Source organism: Agelaius tricolor, unplaced genomic scaffold (assembly GCF_023055355.1).
Source record: "Agelaius tricolor isolate 1412-34295 unplaced genomic scaffold, bAgeTri1.0.p SCAF_19, whole genome shotgun sequence".
NCBI classification, from domain to species: Eukaryota; Metazoa; Chordata; class Aves; order Passeriformes; family Icteridae; genus Agelaius; species Agelaius tricolor.
Genome location: NW_027269279.1, coordinates 179587 through 205952, shown reverse-complemented (window position 1 = coordinate 205952; position 26366 = coordinate 179587). Strand labels below are relative to the sequence as shown.

The 26366-nt window shown below is 43.2% G+C and overlaps 3 protein-coding genes across 8 annotated transcripts in view; 2 read left to right on the top strand and 1 right to left on the bottom strand.

The window, feature by feature from the left end:
- Positions 1-8649: 8649 nt before the first annotated feature.
- Positions 8650-17108, top strand: KDM8 (lysine demethylase 8). The gene is given in 7 exon segments (XM_071444729.1): positions 8650-9236; positions 9238-9434; positions 10631-10763; positions 11645-11686; positions 12437-12586; positions 16048-16140; positions 16233-17108. Coding segments are annotated over 7 exon segments (1314 nt in total). The 5' UTR covers positions 8650-8702; the 3' UTR covers positions 16398-17108.
- NSMCE1 (NSE1 homolog, SMC5-SMC6 complex component) lies at positions 16009-26135 on the bottom strand. 5 transcript variants are annotated; one of them, XM_071444730.1, is made up of 8 exons: positions 26054-26135; positions 24874-25048; positions 22561-22682; positions 21660-21737; positions 20771-20917; positions 19681-19797; positions 18694-18814; positions 18026-18254 (listed from the first exon to the last, which is right to left on the bottom strand). In XM_071444730.1, exons 2-8 carry the CDS (start codon positions 24989-24991, stop codon positions 18214-18216), a joined length of 744 nt encoding a protein of 247 aa, XP_071300831.1. In that variant the 5' UTR covers positions 24992-25048; positions 26054-26135; the 3' UTR covers positions 18026-18213. The 5 variants fall into 5 exon arrangements, with proteins under 5 accessions (XP_071300834.1, XP_071300831.1, XP_071300833.1 ...); XM_071444732.1 differs by having other exon boundaries at positions 18026-18242; XM_071444731.1 differs by having other exon boundaries at positions 26040-26123.
- IL4R (interleukin 4 receptor) overlaps positions 26107-26366 on the top strand; it is a 13822-nt gene continuing 13562 nt past the window's right edge. For both annotated transcript variants that reach the window (XM_071444721.1, XM_071444719.1), the window contains exon 1: positions 26107-26231. The gene's annotated coding sequence lies outside the window, so the exon portion shown is untranslated. The remainder of the gene's footprint in view (positions 26232-26366) is intronic.

Genomic DNA, 26366 nt, shown 5'->3' with positions numbered 1-26366 from the left:
TTCATTTTACAGCAACATACGTTCCAGCAGGGTGTTCCCATGCGAAGGCACGGCTACCTTTTAGCAGAGGATCACCCCAGTCGTATCACTAATACCATCTACTACAAGTGCCATCACAAAAACCACTTCCAAATGAATATTCTAGTCTTTCTTAAAAGCCATGGCAACCAAACATCTGTAATTATGCCTCAGTAGCAAGTCCAGTCTCCAGTTCATCCAAAGTTTACAATGCCCCTTTCTCCCTGCACACTTGTCCTTCCTTTTATTCTCACAATACTGCATCAGCTCAGATGTTGCTGTCATTAGATATGTATTCTGAAGGATCTTGCTACAAATTAAATTTAGGGAATATTTAGTATACTGCTGAATCTAAGCTTCCTATGGGGTTTTTCCCACCTGCACTGTTACTTCACGGAGCTGTTAACGGGAAGTGATGGTAGCTAGGCAGGTGACTTGAACCTGCTCCGCAACACACACCGGCAAAAATACCTGCTCTAGGTGGGCCTGCTTTAGGTGGGTTGGACTAGATGATCTGCAGAGGCCCCTTCCAAGCCCAGCCATTCTGGGATTCTGTGAAAAGCAGAGACAGCGTAAGTCGTACACTGCCTTTTTGGAGCAATAGTGTTGTCCATGGTTCTCAAACGCAAGCTGGGTGCAAAGCATGGCTGGGTGACTCATTGGAAAATATAAGTCTATTTCCACAGTGATGTGTATTACATTCCTTTAAAAATCATGATGGAGAGAGTCTCCAGGGCAGAGGAAGCTGCACAGCATTTTCATAGACTATTACAACATGAAGGAATGCTTCTTCCCTTATCCTCACTGCAGTGATCCAGAAAATTCTCTTCCCCAAAAACTCTAGCCTGTCTGAACTGGAGAGTTACTCACAAATAAATGGAGGCTGTTCCTTCTCAGAATGTGCATGAAAATACACCCATTTCTATCAATTCTCTTTACCATGCTTTCCAGAGCACACTGGGAGCATGGCCTGACCTTACAGGACACCAAGACCTCCCATTCTGGCCACACTCTCTGTATGCTTTGTGAAAAGCTTTGCTATCACAAGTATCAGGCAAGGTGGGTACACAACTGCTCAAGAAAAATCAACCCCAAAATTCTACACAATATCTTGGAATTAGTCAGGAGGAGGCAGCAGAGCAGCATATCTACCATCTGCCCACATGGGAAAAATCAAAACCTGTCTCCAGTCCAAGGACAGCACAGCCAAGAGCCCCTGATTGCTGCTGGGCAAACATGGAGCCACAATAGAGTGAAGCTTCGTATTTTCTTACACAATTCAAGCAGGGACACCAAACTACACAGAACAGACAGATGCTGGACATTGCAGACAAAACTGAGACATATGAACCTGATGGGTTTCTTTCCTGCATTTTCTTACAGCCTCCAATATTGCTATAGTGACGCACAACACCAGAGAATATAATTGCTGTAGTGATTACTTACAGCCATTACATTAAGCTTTAAAATGCTCCTTTCAAATTGAACAATGTTTTTTTCAAAGTCAACAGCTGGTTCACAGCTTGAAAGCACCAGTTAAGATAAATTAAATTAAAAGTGTAATAAAATCACAGACTAAATTTAATTTTTGAAGCACATGCAAACTGCAACAAAGACTTTAAAATATCTTTCAAAAGCATCCACAGAAACAAAATACAACCAACAATTGTGGTGTGCAACCACTGTGCTCATTAATAAGAATGTGATTTAGGAACACTGATAAATGTGTATACTTAGAGCACAAAACAAATTCATGCAGCATTTATAGCTCTAGTTCAGGGGATGAATCAAACGGTTTCAAATGAGATTTTTAAATCCTGGGAGGAAGGCAAAAATGTTTATATATATGTATAAATATTCTTCCTCCTAATGTACATAAATGTATATAAAGTGTGGCTGATGAAAATTACATGTCCCAGCCCTTAGCAGAAAAAGGGAATCTTGTGTGAGTGCAAGATCAGTACAATGGCAGGAGCCTACATCAGCTCTTGAAATGCACTGTTGGAATGACAGGTAAGCCTTACATTTCCAGAGTGTACATCACCACCTAAATGCCAAGAGACTTTCCTCTGGCCTGGCTCTCTGTTTGCCATTGGGAGAACATTGTTCGCAATTCCAATGGCCTCTGCCTCACTAGCAATGAAGTACCAAAGCTACACATCCATTCAGATAAAACAGAAAAACATAAAGGACCCATGCCCTCACTTCCTTCCACACTCCTATCAGGAAGTCTAGTACCTGCAGCAGTGTTCCAAACAGGCTGACTACAAGCCAGTTGTCACTGTGCCTCAGACCTTCAGGCTGCCAATCAGCTGTTCAGCAGCTGACATCCTATGGCACTTGAACAAGAAAATGATAGAAGAATCAGGAATACATATTCTACCTTCTTCATCACAACAGGGTTTTCTGCCTCATGAGAAACGCTGTCTCTCATTAATGCTTATTAGCAATAAGAAATATCCCAATTCAGTTTTCTTTGCACCTGCAGCTATAAAGACTGTTTTAAAGGTTTGTTCTTGTGGTAGTGCATCTGCTCCATTCCTTCTTGGGCCGCAGTATGATCCAAGAAATGCTGGCTAGGCTTCGGCCTTGACAAACAGCACCTGCGCCAAGCTCCTCTTGAGCTTCTCAGAAACAGTGTCTGTTCCCAGGAAGTGGTGCTGTCTAATGAGCTCCTGTTTTTAACAAAAAGCCTTGGAAACTTATTTTTCTTGCCTGAATAACAACCTGAGTGGAACAACATTTTTGTTATCGAAATTTCAAAGGAAGTTACCAAAGCAAATTGCAGCCAGGATGAAAAATTACTGCGACTGAAGGCCACTCTCTTGAGACCCTATAAACAATGGTCCTGAATGAGACCCTTTGAACTCTCCTGGACTGCAGAAGGCTGTGACCAGTGACCTCCTTTTGACTGGGGCCCCTCAGAGCCAGTGAATTCTCGTTTGCTATACTCAGACAACCACTGCTGAATGACAAGATAGATCCTGGGTTGATGCCTCCACTCCTCGAGGCTCAACCCTTTACCTGTTGAGAAGATGCAAAGGCATCCACTGTGAATCCTGCACTGAATTTGAGGGGAATTTTTCACAGGTATACACCTTGTAAATAGTGTTTAGGTCTCTGTGTGTGCAAATGTGAATACACTATATGAAATGTACTATAAATGCTGCTGTCTTAAATTCTTAAGTTTAGATTTTTAAGTAAATTAGGCCTGGTAGTTACTGTTGCCCTATAGTAAATGCTAAATTAATCATTTGTTAAATTGTTCAACTTGAGCTGTCAATTAAGTGTTGTTAAATTTAAGAGCTGTTAAACCCTTGGGCCTAAACTGTTGGTCACACCCCAGCTCAGTTCAGCAGAGAGGTCCATTCTGAACCTTGGGACTCAGCAGGAGGGTCTTCCTTATCCCATTTTATCCTTATCATTTTCTACCCATACTCTTTTTTTCCCCTCCATCTCCCAGCCTTCATACAGATAATATTGGAGTTGATTCTGGGTTTAGACTGATTTTAGACTTTAGTTTGCTTTTTTTAGTTCTTAAACCAAGTAGCAGAGTTAACCTTGCAAACATTTTTATGCTTCCACTTTTATATCAACCATACTTTTGCTGATACCTTCACTGGTGATTCTTTAAGCAACCTTAAAACACTCATTCATGACAGTTGTAAAGATTTTATGTTTTCTTTAATGTTAAAGGAGCTGTCTGAACGTATTAGCATATATGAAGGGGATTCAAGTTGATATAAGGAAAAAGAACTTTAAAATAGTCTAACTTACATAATTTCCATCCAGCAAAGGTAACTAAGGCAACATGTGTAAGCAATACTGTCTCAGTTGCATCTCAGCACTGACACATGTCCCAGATGGATGTTATGTAATGTTTTTGTAAAATAAGTATTTCCCAGTGATTTCTGAAAGTAGAACTGGGTGTGCTGATATAGCTTGCCCCAGAAAGAGCACTGTGTGTCCTATACCCAAAGCAATGAGACGCATTTCAAAGTGCCATGCAAAATGTCACCTTATCTCACTTAAAGTTATTTCATGTAGTAATATCAGGGAAATTACAACAATATGTTGTTCTACATGAAAGTACATGACAGCACTATTTGTGAGACCTGGCAGCTGCCACTCTCAGCCAAGCAGATGGCAGTGATAAAAACAGTTCAGGGAACAGGTTGATAAAGATATATCCGTCATTACACTGTCACTGCACAACTACACTCAGCTCCAAGATACCATGAAAATACATGGCTGTGTTACTCTCAATCAGGAAGACCTTGCTCATCTGAGAAAAATTATGTTTAGTAATTAATTCTGTACATATTTTAATCAGAATCATTCATCTCCTGTTCAGAGGAACAAAAAAAGCAATCTGGAAAGACACCCAAAATCTTTTAAGTCTTATGTGTTCACACTGTTGTTCTTGCAGAAGAGGAGACAATCATTTCCTATAAAGGAAAATAAGAGCCAATTATGGCTTTCATGGCAGTTATCAATTTATATTCCCATTTAAGTGCCAGAGGGCATCTTAGGTTCCATTTTCACGTATTTTTACCTTTTTTTTGCATGGGTGGGGAGGCACAGGGGCGATGTTAAGTGAGTATATTGTGTATACTGCTCATGGAAGGTACCAGTCAACCACTCCTGGAAGCAAAAACAGCCTAAGCACTGGTGGCAGGGCAGCAGCAGCATCAGCCTGTCCCCACTTCATCCCTGCTCCTGGACGCTGCCGAGACTGGCAGGCACTTACCTGCGGTGATGGCCGGTGAAGGCACATGCCCAGGCGTTCCAAAAGCCCTGGAAACGAGGGAACAGATCACCTTCCTTCCCTGGTACAGAATTACAGAATGGTTCAGGTTGGAAGGGACCACAGGTAGGTCATCTGGCCCAACCTCCCTGCTCAAGCAGGGTCATCCCAGAGCACTTGACACAGGATCATGTCCAGTACATTCTGGAATATCTCCCGTGAGGGACTTGCCACACCCTCTCCAGGCAATCTGTTCAGTGCATCTCACCCACACAGTGAAGTTCTTCCTCAGGGTCAGGTGAAACTTCCTATGCACCAGTGCCTTGCCTCTTTTCCTATTGCTGGGCATTACTGAGAAGAGCCTGGCTCCATCTTCTTGCCATTCTCCCTTTCAGGAGAGTATAAATTCCAAAGTACCAGGCTGCCAAAAGGGACATGGCATTCCTGAGGAGCTGAGCAGCAGCCCCGAGTCCTAAAAAAGAAAATCTTCAGTGTTATTTGTTGTGCTCTGGATTGCTAGACATGATGTTGCACTGAAGAAGGTTTCATCTTTAACAAAAACTCTCAACGAGGTAACTTATCTGAGATGGCTTCACCATTCAGCACTGCAAGCAATTTACACGTCTTGACTTGTGTTAGATATTTGGGGCATCTATTTAGTTTTTATTACTCCTGGCCTCAGCTTTCACACTCCTTCACAGAACAAATAACTGCTTTCTCTATCTGCTAATTCCAACAGCTGGCTATTCCTCACCAGACTTCTGCTACATTCACCTAGGGAAGAATCATAAATAAATATGTACAGGCAAGCAGATGCTGTCATTTTAAAAATTGATCCACTTAATACAAATGTCCTATTTTGGACTTAAGTGGTGAAGCACTGAGCATGTGTCTTGATGTAACTTTAATAAAATCCAAAAACAATACAGGACTTTGTTCATTAACTCAAATTAGCAAATGAGGAAAGAGTGCTATAAAGGAGAATATTCCTATAAATAATTTTTTTGAAAAAATTAAATTCTGGACCAGGCCAAATACTCTTTGGCCAATGCTCTTTTCAATAAAGACAAAGGCAAGGTAAGATACAGATTGTATTTTTTTTTTATACTTGGTATAATTACTTTTTCACCAGTGGCAGACAAGGTAACATCAATTGCGGGTCGTGGAATATATGACTGTAAACAGAAGCGCAAAATACAGATGGCTTTATCTGCATACAGATGGCATTATCTCCTTTAATTTTGTGCCTGTTCGTTTGGGTTTTTTTAAATAGATAATTTCTTTCTGAAAGTCCATGCTAGGGGAAAAAGAGGTGGCTGGAGCATATTTAAAAATATGCAGAATAGAAAGAGAATGAAAAGCACAGACTATAACCCAGGAAGCAGCAGGGGAAGTCTTGGTACCAAGTTTTCTTCTATGCTTTAAGGGACATCTTTCTACAAGGTTAGGCAGTCTGCTTCCCACAATCTTTAAAAAATTTACTTCTAACAAAATCAAGTTTCAGTGATGGTGGCATAATCCGTGGAACTCTTTTTCCCATCAGTTTCTGCAGGTTAGACACATGACAGTAATCTTTGTTCTTTGGCAGCAGGAATTAAATTCTCTCTTCTTGACTAAAATGGAAATGTCTAGCACTGAAGTGGTCCACTTCCTTGGTCAGCCAGCTCATACAAAACATCTGCAGATCTGCAGTAGCTTACAGGCATTTCAAAGCTAGCATGCATTATTGCAAGGTTAACTGCTCTGAGAGCTGAACTTCCCAATTCAGCATTTGCAAATCTGTTAGGTTTTTTTCCCCCCAGTGAAGATAATTTCAACCAAGTTGTTAAGATGCAGCATGATATTATGAGCTTTTAATGGATTTTCCTCCAAGGTTAGAGGCCAAACACACAAGACTCAGTACATACCCTAAAACCTGAGCTTTATTAGCTCAGCAGATATACAGCCCTTTTAACTGCAACAACAACTTCCTGAAAGGAGTTTGTAGCCAGGTGGGGTCGGTCTCTTCCTCCAGGCAACCATTGACAGGACAAGAGGACACAGTCTTAAGATGCACTAGGCAAGTTTTAGGCTGGATATTAGGAAGAAGTTCCTTGCAGAAGGAGTGACTGGGCATTGGAATGGACTGCCCACGGAGGTGACCATCCCTGGAGGTGTTTAAGTCAAGTCTGGAAATGGTACTCAGTGCCATGGTCCGGGTGACAGGGCGGTGTTAGGTCTTAGCTTCAACTTGATGATCTCAAAATGTCTTTTCCAACCTAGTTGATTCTGTGATTCAAGACTATTGATGCCGTATCAGAATTCAAACTATTGCACCAAAACGGACTAGAAATAATTGTCTTCCAGTGTATACTCACAGAGGAACACTGAGCCTCCTTGAACACTCAAAAACTAAAATCACCTGAAGTGAAATGGACAAAGCGCATCCTGGCCTCAATGCCGTACTGCTTTGCTGGAGATTACTTGTTCGGACCTTGGTGTTGTATGAAATTCCAGAAAGGAAATCCTAATCTTCAAAGTGAAACTCATGAAAATATTACTCATATTTAAACTACAAAAACTATTATTTAATGAGAATTGTATTAACCAACCTAAATGCAAATAGAAGTTAATGTAAATAGTTATAAAAAGTGGACAGTCCACAAACACAAGACTAACAACAGTTGCTATCAACCTAAATTGCAAATAATGAACAAAGGGTCTAACAAGAAAACCTCCTTGACACTTAAATACTTTCTTCTACAGCAGCATATATTAACATTTAGCAGTTAAGGAGAAAATAGTGAATGAAGGTGCTAAAATCACACTTTCACAGAAGGAATTTAAGGTGCTAAGAGAAAGGCAGTCAGAAGACAGGCAATAGACAGGCCAGCATGATAAGCAATGCACAACTTTGAAGTGTGAGAAGTGTGAATGCAGAAGTGATCATTTCGAGGAGACAGCTGGGGGGCAGGGGAGAGCCACCACCAGCAGCAACAGAAGGATTCACATCAATTTTTTTTTTCCTTTTTGGAAAGCACTAGTAACTGAGCATGGAACAAAGAAGAGTGTCTGAGTACAGAAAATGATGATTTTAACTTTTTCTGTAAATTAGGATTTGTCTCAAATCTGAAGACTTCAACCTTAACTAGGAGCTAAAAAATCCTCATTTCTTCTTATGGTGGTTTAGTTTGGTTCACCCTGTTAAAACATTCCTCAGTTGCTGAATTTTAAGTAAAATATTATTTTGCCTTTGCAGTCAAGTATTAAGTCCTGAGAACTTAATATTTAGTATTAAGTTGAGGGCACATTATCAAAGCAAATTTGGGCTCAGTGATGCCGTGCCCAGCGCGTTAAAAAGAAGACTTTCGTGCATATCCCATGCAGAAAGCACGTCCTATGTGCAGCTGAGCCAGAGGGAGGACACGGGCTCAGAGCCGCGCTGGGCTCCGCTCGAGCTCCTCGAGGGGGCCGGGCAGAGACGTTTCTTTGCAGCACAAAAGGTCAGCTGGGAAGAGCGCATCTCCCTTTCCCCCAGCACTCACCGCCTGCGCTCCGCTGTCCCGCGACCGGGACTGAGAGGCTTCCACAGCGCAGGCAGCCCCTCCTCACGCCGGCCCTCGTTGAACGGCCGGAGTAGAGACCGTGACATTCACCGCGTCTATGAGCTCCCCTTTACTGCGAAAGCAGTGCCGATGACAGTCACGCAATTCCAGCTGACTCGCTGGTCAAGTGCACAGGTAAAGAACGACGAGACCGAGCTTCGCCGGTACGACAGAAGCTCCGATCCCGGCGCGGTCAGCCCGACTGGCCTCCGGGTGCCGCCTCAGCCTCGTCAGGCACTGCCTCAGCCTCGTCAGGCACCGCCTCAGCCCCGGGCCCCGCCTCAGCCCCCGGCCCGGCCCGGCCCGGCCCGGCCCGACAGCGCCGCCTCGCGGACATCGGCGCAGGCGCGGCCATGGCGGCGACCAGCAGCGCGGAGGGCGCGAGCGGCAGCCCCGCGCTGTGGCCCGAGGTGTGGGCGCTGCTGCCCCGCGCCGAGGAGGGGCTGACCTTGGCGCTGAGCGGCGAGGTGGAGGACTGCGTCCTGCCGCTGCTGCGGCGGGCCCGCGCGCTGCTCTATGGCGCGGCGGGCCGGCCCGGGGCGGCAACGGCAGCGGCGCTGGAGCGCCTCAGCGACGTCCTGCGCGACTACTCCTGGGAGAAGCTGAACGCGGGGCCATGGAGGGAGGTCGGCAAGGGCTGGCGCCAGGTCTACGCCTACGGCTGCCTCTTCGGGGCGCTGGCCGAGGTGGCCGCGGGCCGCCCGCTCGCGCGCGCCGTGCGGCTCTGCGACCTGGGGCTGCTCATGGGCGCCTCCGTCCTGGACAACGTCCTGGCGCGCCTGGTGCGCGCGCTGCAGCCGCACCTGCCCCGCGCGGCGCCGCGCGACGGAGCCCGCGCCCAGGTAGCGCCCGCGCCCCCCTCGCCCCCTCGCGGCCCGGCCTCCCTTGCCGGCTGCTGACCGGGAACGTCCGTTCCAGAGCGTCCGGCCGGAGCCGCCGCCGCCCTCCGCCGTGCAGCCGGAGGAGGTGATTCCGCACCTTCGCTGTCCTTCGCTGGAGCACTTCAGAGACAACTACCTCGTTCCCCAGCGGCCCGTGGTCCTGGAGGGCGTCATGGATCACTGGCCGTGTATGAAGAAGTGGAGGTGAGAAGTAAGTTCCTTCCCTGTCCAAGTGAAGGCACGATCGTTCCTTGTGTTGGATGTCTTGATGCTCGATAGAGCCGCAGGCCTTCCCAGGCAATGGATACCGTGGGCACAGCATTTTGCTAGCAGCACTGTCCTACTGCTCTGTGGAAGTTGCTTCATAGATGAGAGAAGCTCTTGATAGCATTCAGGGCAGATGCTGGGCTGTTTCGGGGCCAAAGATGACTCTTTGGCCAGCCTCTGGCTCTTCATGGGTGGAGGCCACCCTCTGCCCAGCCTTCAGCCGTCCCAGGAGCCCAATGGCAACACCTGGGATCTCATGAGAAGTGCACATTGCAAAGTGCCAGTGAGCTGTTCACAGCTCAGTGGATCTGTGTCAAGCACACATATCAATGGTTTTTACCTCTTGGAGCTTGCCGATAATTACTGCAATGGAAAGTGAATTTCAGAGCCAAGAGTAAGCATGGTTGACTTTTTCATTCTTAAGTCCAAGCACTGATGTTTGTTCAGTGTTGTGTTTGAGTGTTGGGTTTCAGACACCACTGTGCAGGACTGAGTAACAGCATTGTGCTGCCTGGTTACTGCACGCAATGGTGCCCACATTTCCAATACTGACCATCAAGTATTTGTGAGGTGAAGGTCATGATTCCCCAGAAAAGGGAAAAAATCACTCGCAAGATTAGCTTCTCAGTTTAATTAGTACTGTTGTCCATGGAGAGATGTATTTCACCCATCAAACTAATCCCTCTGGCTACAATTGGAATGGGTATTATTGGCACCTGTATAGACACTGACAGAGAGTTGATCTAATATTACTGAGTAAAAGATACAACATGTTATCAAATGTGGCAGCAGGCAGCAAAAAGATTGGCCATCCATGAAAGCCATCCCTTGCCAAGAGACAGTAACAGCTTAAATCTTCTTAGTTTGGAATGAAACAACTGAGGCAAACAGGCTTTTAAACCAAAACAAAACAGACAGTTGTGGAGTCATGTACACATAAACCTGCCTGCTGATTTCCTTGTTGCTTGCATTCTTTTATTCTGCCTTTTTCTTCTGGTTGGTTTGGTTTAGACAGGAGAAAAGCAGGGTAGTAGAATTTTATTACCCAACAAGATTGATTTGGATTGATTGCCTTACATTCAAAATTAGTAAGAGCAGTAGAATAGAAGGTAATGGAACTTTCTTTATTTCAGCGTGGACTACTTCTGTCAAGTCGCAGGCTGCCGCACAGTCCCTGTGGAGTTGGGTGCTCGGTATACAGACGAGGAATGGTCTCAGCAGCTCATGACTGTCAGTGACTTCATCAGCCAGTATATCATGGATGAGGTCTGTTACACTTGTGTGTTTAATCTCCAAACACAGCAGCATGGTACTGGTACAGACAACAGTTCTGTTTACAACAAACCTACTCAGAGGTGGTATCAAGGGAGGGGGTGTGCTGTAAGCACAGCTCTGAATGAAAAGGTTTGACATATTTTTAAGACCTGAAGCTAGGAATAATTATTGCAACAATAGGTTTGATTTTTACCTATAATCAAATGTACAGTAGCTGGAATTTGATTAATAGATACACACATACATACGCAGCAAAAACCTGACTGCTGGAATCTAAGAATAAGGGATCCTCAGTCAGCAGTGTTGTTCTTCTGTCTCATTAAACTCCTTAGTGAGATTTAGGATCAGATCCAAATTTACAAGCCATGAGGCAGAAAAATACAAAGTTGACTAGCATCTGGAATGTCCTTTTGCTTTCAGAGATGAGGATCCCAAGCCCCCATTTCTGTTTCCTGGCCCTCTGGCAGGAAGGACTATGTGCCTTAGCAAGTTGGTCTGTGGTGCACCCTGGAATAGAGTTTGGAAGTAGTTCCAGGGCGTGAAGGAGAACTGGTCTGTGTGCCAGCAGGGTCTGGCTAGAAAGATGCAGTGCATTGTCAGCTGTCAAGACTCCATAGGAAATCCCAGCTTCCTTCAGTAACTCAAGCTGGATAATTTATTCATTGTGGAGACACACCTACACTCTCACTATTTCAATAGAGCTGTAAGTTGCTATTTCTGAAGACACCTTATACTGTTGAAATAGTTATATATAGTACTCTGAACAGGACACTGGAATTTACTATAAGTAAATTCTATTCACCTGTAAGTAAATTAACTCACAGTCTTACCTGTATGTTACTGTGTTTTTTCTTTCTCTGCTGTTATTTCAGAACAATGTGGGATACCTTGCCCAGCACCAGCTTTTTGATCAGGTAAAACTGAGTGAATGTTTTTATCTTCCTGCAGTCATGTCTTCCTTTTGTTGCAGCACAAGTTGTATCTCAAGATGTTGACTGTACTAGATTGAAGGGCATATGGAGAATTCACAGTAATTTTTAAGTTTCTGTTTCTATGATTTGAAGGATCAGAGGGAGAAGTTTGTTCCATTTGGCTACAAGATAAGGAAACAAATGCTGTTTGGGATGAAGACATTCAATCCTAGTGCTGTTTCAGTACAATGTAGCATATACTCAGGGGGATATCACCAGGAAAGCCCCTTTCATAAGTCAGGGAAGAGATTTGGACAGGAAAGTTTTCAACATTAATATGTTTACCATAATCTGAAATGTCATTCCAGTTTACCAGAGCTTATGTTGGTGGGAGACATAAAAATGGAAGCAAGCATAGTATAGAAGCGATAGCTGCTCCTTTTCCACGAGGAACAAATGTACTTATTCTTGTGGGTGTCTCTGATTTCTGCAAAAGCAAAGGGTCTCTTGAAGAATGAGGAAACCCCTTTCTTTCTCCTGCTTCTCCTTCCAACAGAGTCTGCTCACTAGAACAGAAAGTTTGAGAACATTTCCTGCAGATTCCTAGCAGGTCAGCTACTTTTCTCCTACCCTTGCTGGACCAGCCAGTCATTTGTTTTCTTTGCATCCAGCCTGGCTCATCTGTTTGATGAATTACGTATTTTGGCAAGTCAGCACATACCCTTTTTAATGTTTCTTTCTTTGTGGAAATAGATCCCAGAACTGAAAGAAGATATCAGTATCCCTGACTACTGCTGCCTGGGGGAAGGGGAAGAAGATGACATCACCATTAATGCCTGGTTTGGTCCAGGAGGCACAATCTCACCTCTTCATCAGGATCCCCAGCAAAATTTTTTAGCCCAGGTATGTACTCTAGTTATTCTGCACATGCCATTAGTGCAATACTTAGAGAAAATGTTTATGGTATGTGTTAGAGACAAGGGGAGCAGACAACTTGAACAATGGAAGGTTAGAGAACATGCAGATACTATTTTGCTACTTTATTGCATTTGTCACTACTGCAATTTACTACTGAATGTAATCTTACAGACCACAAGTGTTGCTCATTGAGAGACCATTATTTACCCTTGTTTTACAGATGATAGATAGAAATCACAAGAAGCAACTTTTCCAAGGTCACATGGATTTTGTAACAGAGTTGGGAAGAATCTGGATCCTGTCATGTTGTACTTAGGAGTTTATTTTTCTGATGGTGTGGTTCGAGCCCAGCCAATCCCCAAGCCTCATGCAGCTGCTTTCTCATTCCCCAACCAGCAGGATGAGGGAGAGAATAGGGAGAGTAAAAGCTAGAAAACTTGTGGATTGAGGTTTAATAAGCAAAAACTGTGCATGTAGGCAAAGCAACACAAAGAATTACTTGACTGCTTCTCATAGGCAGGCAGGTGTTCAGTCATTCCCAGGAGAGCAGAGCCCATCACGCTTAACAATTACAAACACTGTCACTCCAAACATCCCCCCTTTCTTTTTCTTCTTCTTCTCCCATATACTAAGCATGATGTCAAATAGTCTGGAATACCTTTGGTCAGTCAGTTTGGGTCACCTGTCCTGGTTGTGTCTCCTCCCAGTCTCCCAGGAACCTCCAACTTCCTTGCCAACATGGCAGTATGATAGACAGAAAAGGCTTCATGTCTGTGTAAACCCTGCTCAGCAATAGCAAAAACATTTCTATATTACCAACCCTGTGTTCAGTACAAATCCAAAACATAGTCCTATACCAGCCACTGGGAAGAAAAGTAGTTCTACCCCAGCCAAAGCCAGCACATCTGGAAAGCAAGGTTTTGAGGTGGACTTAGATGCATACTTTAGTCTGTTTCAGGTTACCCCGTAAAATATTAATGCATGCAGTGAGATAGGAATTAAAACTTGTACTTTGACATAATTTCTGTTGAGTTTCTCTTGGTAGGCTTTTTGATGATGACTTCTAGTGCAGAATAACCTGATAAAATATTGGGGCCTTTTGTGGTAAGCACTGAACAGGTCAAAGGGATGTCTTCTGGATCCAAGCAGTTGACTACTGTGAATCTTTGAACACTGAGAGGTGTTTTGTTTACTGAAGGAGATTGCTGTCCCATCAGACTTAAAAAAATCCAGGCTTACACTTGTCACCATCGTATTTTCTGAAAAATCCATTTGCCAGGATTTCTTCTCCTGGGAAACTGAGAAGCCATAGAGAAAAATGAAAACAATAATTATCTGAGTCACTTCTCCTGTGTTTTGCTGCTTTGGAATGTGGTTTGGAGATTGTTTATCCAACATGTGAATTGTTTTGACTTAATGACCAATCACAGTCCAGCTGTGTCAGGACTCTGGCGAGGGTCACAAGTTTTTAATTAGTACCTTATTAAGCCTTCTGTAAGTATCCTTTCTCTATTCTTTAATATAGTTTAGTATTCTTTAGTATAGCATTCTTTAATATAATAGAGTAACATAATAAATTAGCCTTCTAAGAACATGGAGTCAGATTCTCAATTCCTCCTTTGTCCTGGGGACCCAGGAAATACCACATACACTTTCACACTTTTCTAGCAGGATTGTGACGTACTTTCCACTGATGGTTATTTATGGGTTGAGCCTTAGTTTCTCTGTCCCAGTTGCATCTTGCTAACATATGTTTTCACTTGAAACTGAGGCTTAATTCAGGCCTTCCTAGAATGGTTTTTTACAACTGCTGTGCAACTTTTTATGGATTGTATTTCTTTTGCATGCTACCTGCTCAGCACACTCATACAGCTGTATTCTGAAGGTGAAGTACTGTAATATTCATGCTATGTAAAGCTTGAGGGGAATTTTTCTTGGTGGAAGAAAAATTTATAGGAGCTGTTGGACTGGGAAAAGATACTTCCCTTACAAACCTCAGAACTTGTTTTCTTCTGCCTGAAAAAAATAGGAGATTATCTGCCAGTGCTGTGAAAGAGTCTTTATAATCTGGCAGCTTTCAATTAAAATTGCCCTGTGTTGTGATGCCATTTAAACTGTGGCTGTGGAGTACAGGAAGGCACAAGTACAAGTAACAAAATAAAATTATCCTGGCTGGTGGCTGGTACTGAGATCATAGTTTTTCCATTAATGAGAAAAGCAGTCTCTGGAGATGCAGGCTATTGCCCATTAACTGGTGCCTGCCATCTTATAATATACAAGGTCTTAATCCAGTGAGGCAAGTGAAAGAAGGAGGTGTTAACAGCTGATGGCAGTCCCAAAAAACTTTCAAGTATCCAGAGAATATGCTATTGGAGCAATAACTATAATTTTTGTCACTTCCGTATGTCACCAAAAATACCCTGTAATACTTAGTTCTTTAGCGAGCTAATTAATATCCTTGATCTCTTTGGGGTATGGAATACATCCTAAAAACACATGGACAGCCAGAGTTATATAGATCAAGTAGTTTAATCAGTGATAGTGAAGAGGAGGACAGGGCAGGAGTACTTGGTACTTGTCCAGTCTGTAGAATACCTTTACGTGATGTCCTTGAAAGCAACAAACTCTAAATAGCCAGTATGACAGCTTTGGTGTTGGTAGGATATCAGGAAATCCTGTTCTATTATGTGGGAACAATGTTAAGATAGAGGAAAAGCGGGTTGGTTAGGAGTGGTTGGGTAGCCACTCAAGGCTGCTGGGATTAGTCAGAGTACTCACAATAGTACCTTGTACCTGATCATGCCTAGCTCTTGCGGTGGTCTGGAATGCTGGCACCAGCACTATGAATCTTCACCCTAAACCTTCTCTTCCACTGGTATCAGTGGAGGACTCAGCTTTGACATGTTCATGCTGCCATATCTTGACACCAAAATGTTGCAGTTCATGTAGCATTCAGGGAAGCCAGGCCACTTGCCTTACAAATTCCCATCTCATTTCAGCACTCCAATGAAAGAACTGGTTTAATGATGAGACAGAAATGAGTTTGAGGGGTATATGGAAGGTTAGTAGTCACTGTGCAAGTACCTCTGCCTATTGATGTGAATTGCAATGAAGGTTCAGCCTCCTTACTCTCAGTTCTTACTTCTAGCTGTGTAGAGCCCAAATAATGATATATAAATTGGACTCCTTGAACTTTGAATTGAAAGCAATCTGGTTAATGCATTTCCTTCCCAATGGTATTTCAAATTCTTATCTGCTCCAAGGGAAGAGGTACTTGAATTCCAATAGCCTGATTTAACTTTTTATTATAGCAGTGTCTATTACTAACAATAATTATATTCCTTGTAATCAGGTATATTTTACTGTTAACTGCCTGCTATGGCCCACAGCTTCCAGTAACGTGCCAGTTAATGACCAATGGAAAACATTTATTTTATTACATACAGGTATTTGGAAGAAAGTATATCCGTCTCTATTCACCACAAGATTCAGAAAACCTGTACCCCCATGAAAGCCAAATTCTTCACAACACTAGTCAGGTAAATAGCTGCTTGAAATTTTAGTATCAGTAATGTTATCAAATCATATTTGAGTAAAGACATTCTTCTGATGATTGTTTGGTTTTTTATAGGTTGATGTGGAAGATCCAGACTTGGTCAAGTTTCCAAATTTCACAAAGGCTGCATTTCAGTCCTGCATTCTGATGCCTGGACAGATTCTGTTTATTCCAGTTAAATATTGGCACTATGTGCGATCACTTGAACTCAGCTTCTCTGTTAGTTTCTGGTGGTCATAGTTCTGACATGTAGCCAGCAGCACTGAAATTAAATTAAAAATCAGGCAATTAGCGTCTCTCTCTCAGGAGAGGTTAGAGATGGAGCAAAACCAAAAACCAACAAACTCTTGCTAATGCATGGAGAAGTAGTCACAATGGGTAAGTGGAAAGATGATGCTGTAGTTACTTCATTTTTGTAGATGTTTCTAATAACTCCTAAAGAGCATATTGTTAGGTCATTGTCCTGTGTATGCATCCATCAGAAACAGCCTCTGTACAGGCACTGCCAGAGCTCTGCCTGAGCCTCTGTCTGAATAACCAGGTCAGGGTTATCTTCTACTTGGATTTAGTAACACTAAACCCTGGAGTTAGCTAGAGAGATGGTGCTACCTGAAGGTTCAATCCATTAAAAAATTAACACCAAGCAAGGTAGTAGTCACTTGCATGGAAAAAATTATTAATGGCCTGGTTCTGGCCAGGATAGGGTTCATTTTTGCAGTAGCCAGGAAGGGCATGGCCCAGACCCAGAGGTTATTTTGTACCACCTCAGCCTGCCACTGCTGCAGGCCAGGGGCAGGAAGGGGCTCCTTGGTCTTTTAGTGATTGAATCTGTGTGAATCTTTTTGTGTGAATCTTTTGTCTCTCTTGTACACTGTTATTGATATTGTTGCTATTACTGCTCATTTTCTTATTCCATTGCTGTTTCCAGTAAATTGTTCTTATTGCAAATCATTATCTTTTGGACCTCCCAATTCTCCTCTCCATGAGGGGAGAGGTAGGGGGAGGAGGGAATGAGCAAGCATCTTGTGGTTTGGAGCGTTTTGGTGGAAACACTAATTTGGGGAGTACTATTTCTAAACCACAACATCATGTTAAAGCCTAGAACATAACTGAAGTTAATCCATAGTTTAATTGCAGTTAGATAACCTGAGGTTTAATTATACTTTGATTAACCATCATATGAACTGCTGCCACAGCCCTTCTGCTGTGTCACACATCTCTACCAGGGACAAGAATGCTGCCATTTTAGTCAGGTGTCTGTCTGGCAATAGCCAGCCCTTGGCTCCTTTCCAAGTCACTCTTAAAGGAAAAAGCATCCTTAATTAAAACTGGAGACAAGTGCCAAGACAAAAAACCTAAAGAATCTCAGAATGGTAATGTTTTCAGGAGTTTACAGACATAAGCTAACATTGCCCCACATCCTGTCATACTGCTTCCCCATCCTTCTGTGGCAATTTTACCTCCTTACAGAGCACAGCTGCTCATTACATGGCCTTACATCAAGACAAATTCTTCTGCATCTAAAGAAGGGACCAAACACAACCACAGTGCCAACTAGAAGTGCTCCAACTCCAGCCCTAGGTCAGAGACTGAGCCAGCTGCCTTGCACACACTGCACTGATTTTTCACCTGCTTGACATGCTACAGCAGGTGTCATTTCCGTTGTGCAGCTGAATTTGTACTGTTCCTGTACAAACAGGGAGCACTTGCTGAGAAAGGCTTCTTTCAAGAGTTCAGCTGCATATATCAGATTGCAGGACTGACTAAAACATTTGCATCTTTCATCCCCAAACATGCACAGAGAGTCGCAACCTAAGAATATGGAGAATTACAGACACAAAACAGCCTCCAAGAAAGCTGTACAAGCATTACTGTGAACAGGAACATCAATTATATTTTTATTTGAAGATTCTTAGAACTTTAGAAAACGAGTACACTGAGCACTGTTACTAACAAATACAATACAGTCTGGCTGTTCTGCCAGAGTGGCGGCAAACAGATGTCACTGACATCAAGTTTAACTGGCATCATCTAGGGCCAAGAGTGGAGCTCTGTGTTAAGTCTGGGAGCCCATCCGATTCACACCTGTAAAGAAAACTAAAGGAAGGTTAATAGATTTCACACCAAAAAAAAAGATAATATTGTAAAATCACCTTTGTGATTCCTCTGTTGCTGTTCACAATGTCAAATTTCCCTGGAAACATGGAGTAATTCCAAAAAGATTCTTAGAAGCTCAGTATTTCCAGAAGTTTTAATGTCATGGGTTGTGTATGCCTTTATTCCTTCCCCACTCCCCCCTACCTCCTAAAGATAGATATAAAAAAATATGCACAGGGTCTGCTAATGCCCCTGTAGCACTCTTTGGGCATTGTGGGGGCTCAATGCTGCCTGTGTGTGGTTTAGTGTCTGAAACATACCACTGAAGCCAGAAATACCTGATACTCACAGTTATAAATAATACAGGCAGTGCCACTGAACATCACAGCCCATGAATGTATTATTACATTCAACTTTTCAAAAATACATTGCTTAGTACCTGGGGTGTCATAAGACCAGAATTCATTACACTTGGGACAGCGGGGTTCAGTCTGGCCTCTGAAGTACTTTCTGACACAACGTAAGTGCATTCCAATTCCACAGGATTCACATACTTGGCTCTGAAATCAGGAGTGTTGATTCATAAAATCATTCTAAACTGTCCTTCAATTTAAGAGAAAGTTGTTACAAAGAGCAGCAGATATGCAACGCTTTGTTCCAAAGAATGGCTCCCACAATACGGGTGGTGGACACACTCAACAGTCAAAGCTGGTAACTGGTAAAAGGAGGTCTTTTTCTGTAAAAGAGGAAATACTTTTTCCCTATATGGACAAAATTTAGCTTGAAAGATGACAATTTCAGTGCAATAAAGGAGACTAATTGGGATGGAAAAAGTAACATGGAAGCATGTTAGTTGGGCAGATCACAAGATGCAGGCTCAGAGAGCAAGAAAATGTAGCAGTTTTGGAATATGAATCCAGGCTGTAACTACTTAAGCAAGATGGAATGGGTAACATCCCAGCTATCAAAACACAGTGCTTTAGCATGCTCTACATAGCACACGTGTTCCTTCTGAAGTCCAAACACAAAAAATTGCTGAATTAAAATCCCAGAACCAAGAATGAATTTGTGACATGATGACATCTATTGGCAAGGCCCAAAGAGGACACTGCTAACACCTCACTGCTAAACCTCTTTCAGCACCAGGAGCTCATCTCTAACATGCTGGTTTAGAAAGCTAGACAGGAAAACCATGTTCCTCATTGTGGAAGCGCACTTTTCCAGTTTTATACTTGGAGACACTGCTCCAAGACAATTATATTTCTAAAGACAGGAAGAAAATGCCTAAAATGGAAAAAAAAATTTTTTACAAAATGCATGAGCACCATGACCAGATTAAAAGACCGAGATTATACCCAAGGGGAAGCATCACAAACCTCAGCTATGACCATGCAAGTCCATTGGCTGAGGTGATAAAACATGTTACCTGGATGGCGAGGCTGTGACAGATGTTACATTTCCTTGCCACATCCTGGTAGTTGCTGAGAATGTACTGTTCCATCTCAATTATGCAACGAGTATGCAGAGTATATTCTCCATTTTTCTAAGGAAACAAGTGTTGAGATTAGGAATTTCTTTTCATTCCTTTTATCTTTTTTCACTTTGCTAACCATCTGTTAACAAGCCACTTCTTTCTACCATCATGAAACCAACATGCTGTACAATGCAATGCCAGAACCACTTTTGAAATAGCAGAACTCCTTTGTTTAGAGGAGCAGAATAAAAATCCCACACCTTTAACAGAGATCTAGTCCTTGGAAAGCATAGATGAGTGAGCATGCACTCCTTAACAGAGGCATGCTGTTTTGGGATCCTCCCAAAAAGAATGTTAGAGGAAATTCTTCCAGCTTTCAACAAAATCTAGGCATTTCCTGCTTGATGTATCTTTGGAAACATCTGCCAAATCAACTTAACATGTAAGTAACTGTGTGGCAGCAGGTTGAGGATCTATGATGCAATGACTCCAGCAGAAAAGGGATTAAGGTCTCACTTAGCAAGCAGTTGCAGTATCCACATGGTCAGTCCACCATGGTCCACATGATGAGTTAATCTCCACTGCTTCCTCATAGAATAAAACAGATGTAACTATGTCCACAGTGGCCCATGCATTTCTGGTACAGGAGTTTTCAACATGTCTGGCCTTACTCCTTTTCAGGAAATTCTAAATGCAACTAACAGCACTGATCACTCTGAAGAGCTTTCCCCAGCTCTTGTTCTAGGTTGAAGGATGCTGTGCTGTTGTGTCTATGCATCACTGGGCAGGACTGGACACACAAACCCACCTGGCACCAGTACAAGAAACTGAAACCACATGGTCCTGTACAGACCTACCCAAGGACTTTTTCCATTTAAGTCTACTTCCTTTTCTGCAAAAATCACTGGAGCAGCAATAAGCATGGGTGCCATAAGACCATTTTTGCCATCATTCATTCAAGAGGAGCTCCAGTCTCAACTACCACATCCATAAGAACATTGTAGCTGGACCCATTGAACTAAGAACACCTGAATGCAGTTACCTCAGAGAGCCACTTATCCTCCACAAAAACTTTCAGCACTTGTTCTGCTTCCTTTTTCTTCATTTTTTTTGTCTTAAGTTGGTCAGCCAAATTTAAAATATCTGTAGATGAGGCAAAGCCATTTTCTGATAAAATTATTAGGTCCATCTACAGGAAGAAACATTACCAAGTATTAGAAACACAACAGTTAGGCAGACACACCTTACGGTAATGTGCTGATATGCATTTTTTTTGCATCCATGTATGTGAGAAATACTACAGTATATGGCTTGAACCAGAATTGTAAAACAAAGGCCAAAAGCTGAAACAATCATTGTCCCCTTAGCAGTTTTAATCTTTGCCAAGAAAACGTTTCCACAAATAGAAGTATATGTGCTGCCTAAATGAAGCTGCATTCAGGGACCCCTGGTCACACTCCGTGGTGACAGATCCATTTCTTTTTATCTGCTCTTTGTCAAAGATCTTTTGAGGAAAAACCTCAATAACCATAGACAAATGCTTAAATGCAAATAAGCAAATTCATTTTGTATGTTAAGGCATTAAAAACTACTTTATATTACTAAACTACTGAAGCCAGTGAAAAACTCAGCAGTCATGACTGAAAATCCTGAAGAAAGTTGCCTGTGTAACTAAAAGCAGGCATGTCTTGTCACTAACCCAGGGAGCCATTCCCTGGTGCTGATTTTGCCTTACCCATAACTGACTTACAACAACAAATCATTACTTGCACATATCTTCATCCCTGCCCACTCCACCGATTTGATCTCAGATAAACTTAGGTAAAATGGCAACTACTTCTTCAACCACATCTCCATTTCCATTTTCATTCATTTTAAGATGAGAACTTCACAAATAATATGATTTACTAAGTGATAATTGACATACTTACTGTTTTTCTGAACAATTCCAATTCAATTTCTGTATAGTCAGATGCCATTTTAGTTACTTCAGTTTCCGCCAAATTCACCTACAAAAAAAATAAACTGACAAAGTGCCAATGTAGTTTCATACCAGAAACTGTCAAAAAAACCCTGAGGTTAAGAATACATCATCTTACAATTACCATAAATGTTAGTTCTTTGAGGAGCATTTGATGGTATTCAAGTTCTTTCTTTACAACCCCTCATCTTCCAGCCACAAATTCTCCACAGCTTCCTCTGCCCAGGCAAAGCCATTCCACAACACAAGCTCCCAGAACTGACACAGAGTGCAGCAGCAGAGCTGACACATCACAGTTGCTAGACTGGTCTGGTGCTAGACAGCAGCAGGAACTATGTTATCAGTCACCTTTTTTTCACTGAAAGCTGAAAACCAGTTGCGCATGTTTTCTACTCTTATTGAACGTGCTACTACTATTAATTAGTAGCTCAACTTAACTGGAAAAAGGAAAGGTTAAAGGCAGCAGCTAATGTTAGGATACGTTCTGTATGGTCCTCTGAAATTACTAGATAACCTTCTCTGACATGCACATTGCAGATCATCTGGGGAAACAACTTTTAGGCTACCTCTCAGCAATCCTTTTGCGCTAGGTTGATTTTTGAGTGGGAGAAAAAGAAAATTGATGTTGGACTGCTCTCTGTGTTTTCTAGTTTAAAAATCTGTCTCAGGAAAGAAAGTCTCCTGTGGAAATCTCACTTCAGCACTGAAGCAATGTTTATACTAAGTAATACCAACAGTCCTGTCATCCTTGCTGCCATGTCCTATTCCCACACATCTAGGCTGGGGCAGTCTATCCTCCCAGCAGCTCCTGCAGCCACTGCCAGCCGCACGCAAACACAGCAGGTACCTACTACAGCATAATGTGCTCTCCCATCGTCTTCCGATATTCCTTTCCGGATCTGCATGAACAAAGGCTGCAGGTGGCTATTAATAATGCTGATGAAATCGTCCAGTTTATCATGTGCATAGTAAACTGAAAATGAATGAGAAAAGTCATACAGAGAAAAGTCAAACAACTACGCATCAGGCCGATCTTTTTATGTGAAACATTTTTTCCCAGGTAAGAGTGCTAAAACTGAGGCAGAATTCAAACATGAATTCAAACTCTTCAATTCAGCAGAGATATCATTTCCTTGTGCTGCTGTTTCGTGCCCTTCAGAGATGCTCAGCTCCTTTAAAATCAGTTGACAGAGTCCAGACAGTCTGCCTTGTTGCAGGGAACCCATAGCACTAATCCAGTAATTACAGTGACCTGAACTAAGCTGAATTGAAAAGATAACATGACTGGGGAAAAAATGTTATGCACAATAGAACAATACAATGACTTGAATTCCTTTATACACAAGGGACTTCTTGTTTCTGTATGCTCTGTTTCACAAATTAATGGCACATAAGTGCTCAAGTTACACAGGAGAAAATGTAAATTCTAGTGTTGTAGAAACACAAGAAATATCTTGAGTCACTTTCTACAAACCAAATACTAGCAGCAGTTGTATCATAGACATAATTAGGATGGACTTTGCAGTCATTCTGTGGAAGAGTATACAATGGTTCTTGCCTGCACAGCACCAGCACAACCCTCACATTCATCCAAAACAAGACTTTGTCAGTGGCAACACCCCTGCTTGCCTTCATCAGGGTATGGTTTAAAAACCAGAGCTAAGTAATGTTACAGTAGGCCCCCGGCCAAGTAATAAGTTACATAGACTCCATACATTTACATAATGCTGATGATTTCTTTCTTAATAAACCTATTGCTTATTTTATACCCTAGTTCTCTACAGGTAGACCTATTTGGTCCTCCAATCCAAACACCATCACCATTGGCTAATTAAGAAACCACCCTTCGTTAAACAAATCTCCATAACACATTCCACATGTTCACAATAACAGGTGCAGCAAGTGAAGATAAGAATTGTTTCTCACTCTTTTCTCTGATCTTCTCACAGCCTTCCCCAGGCATTGTTCTGGGAAAGTTGTCTGTCGCTCTCTGTGACCGGAGAGCTGCTGCCGCAAAGTAACAACTCACAATTTTAGATAAATGATTAATATCTCAATAAAAAAAAAATACAACCACTTATCATGAAATTAATCCTGTTCTCAGTCACAGGAGTTCCTCACTCACATAAGAACATTGGGCCGAGGTCCCGCTCCCAAACTGCACTATCCAGCCCAGTGCCAAACAGCACTCGCAGGACGCTCCTGCCCAGGAGTTCCTGATATACAGGATTCCTTCCGTGAGCAAAGTCAACAAACAACAAAAACGATAGTAAAGTAAGTACAAAATGAAGTACAGTTTTGCCACCTGCTCAGCCCCGGTCAGCAGGAAACACTGCACACAGCAGCCAGGGAGCTTTAGTGACAGATCCCAGAGAGGGTAAAAGATGAAAGGTAACAATACTCTTTTGTACAACAGCATTAACACTTTAATGCTACATTCTAATGTTAAGTGGCTGCTTGGGTAGATCTTATGTGGGAAAAAAGGGATAAAAATTCTCCATAAAAAATGAAAAGGGGTTAGAGAACACCAAAAGTTGCACTTCACAATTTTAGCATCTAAAAAGTAGGTCAAGTTACAGTTCCTGACTCAAGAGACATACAAATAGATTGCTTTGTGGGACTCTGACCTTACATCTATAGCTAAGGAAAACCAGAAGAGTACCTGCAGAGTGAGTAGCATGGTGGCATGACAAGGGACATACCTAAGCCTGGTAGGAGCACAGCTTCCAGGACTTGGAATGGACAATATAGTGCAGGTGAGGTGGGAAGAAAGCACAGCAATTTGCCAAGAAACCTCATCTCATCCTCACAGAAATATTTTTGTAGAGTCACTTCTCCCACAACACCTGGGAGAAATAACTGAAGTGCATTTACTTAAAAGCATTAACTATAGTGAAGTACTTCCAGTGTCAAAATTGTTTTTTAAATCATTTATATGTATAACCTATAAACAACAACCTTGATAAAATAAAAAGTACTATATATGAATCTGGCCTGATTAGAAGTTACTCATTGCTGTATTATCTTTCAGGAAAGAGAGGGAACACTCATATCATTAGAGTTTTAAAACTTTTTTTAGCTAGTATATGCCCTTCAGAAATCAAATTATTTGCAAACTGCACCAGGAAAAAAACCCAGTTCTTTCATCGCCAAGACAGACACACCTTTATCAGTTTCACAGCAGTGCTGGTGTAATTTTCTGGCCTCTGATCCTTCTGTTATCCCATTAGACATCAGAACCTGCAAGAACCGTCGATGAGCATTGGTCATCTGAGCTGCCATCAGATTGTTTCACCAGGCTTCAAGTGCTGCAGGAGGTTTAAGCTGGAATTAATGCACCTGTTAATGCAAATTAAGAATACAACAGTCCAAGAATACACAAGATTCCAATTAAAGTCTATTACATTGAATGAGGGCAAAAAAGCAGATCCCAAGGCTGTCCTCAGAATGCAGAGGGTGACCAGCTCTGACATTCTGGAAGGGTGCAAGACATAAAATCTAACTAGTTTTAACTACAGAAAAGAACAATGTAGGCATTGTGTCGTTGTCACCCAAAATAGGGACTAAAACTCCTTCTTAACACTAATGTAGCATTAAGAAGCAAGCAATACTTTATTGCAGCACTGGATGTGAATGGGGAACAGGGGAATGACTCCTGCTTAACGCGCATAATTGGCTCAAGGTTATACACATAGTATTCACTTGAGTCTGCACAGTTAGTCTCAGACGGTGCTCTTGGAGGGTCTTTAGGTATCCCTGGTGGTCACTGAGCCTCTCAATTTTCACAGTGATCTTCTCTTTCTCTATCGCTGTAGCCTTCGTCGAAGCTGCAGAGCATGTTGCTGACCAAACTGGACTGGGCCGGTTTGGCTGGCTAGCAACTGGAGCTGGAGAGCGCTTCACGCCCCACTAACCGCTACAAAACGCTCCCCTGCTGTATTTGCAAACCTGAAAATAACAGCGTGGGGTGACAGACACAACACCGTCCGTCATTCTATGTCACACAAAGCTCCTGCTCCACACACAGCCCGATCTGAGCACAGGCGATCAGAGAGGGTGAATTTGGACAGAAAAGAACCCTCTACAGGTTTCAAAAAACGCCTGAATTAATTGAAGGCAGCTCAGGAAATTCTCTGACCACTGCACCAACCGACTGCCCTCTACTGGCTGAGCTCCGGCCTCGCCGCCCGCGCAGCCCCGGGCCAGTCGCAGCCCACGGAGGCAATGCCCCGGAAAACCGCTCGGCCCGCTAGCCCTCGGCCCTACCGGAACCCACCGGGGTTCCCCGGGACTCCCACCGCAGGACCACCCCCGTCAGCCGCCCCCGCACCTGTCCGTGCTCACCAGCTCAGCGACGGCCACGCTCGCCCGCCATCGCCGGCCCCGCCCCGCGCCGGCCCCGCCCCGCGCCGGCCCCGCCCCGCGCCACGCCGGACGGGCGGTGTGTCGGGCCGGGCCTGGGGCAGCGCTGCGTCCGGGTTCGGGAGCGTCCGGGTCCGGAGCGGGCCCCGGTAGACACAAGGTACGTCCGGCGGCCCCTTCGTCCTGGCGTCAGGACCGACTCCTCGTTACTTGCGCTTGGCGTGCAGTTTGTGCCGTCTGTGTTTTTCTTCGTGCCGGTTCTGGGAAGGGCGGAAGGTCTGTCTGGGAAGGGCGG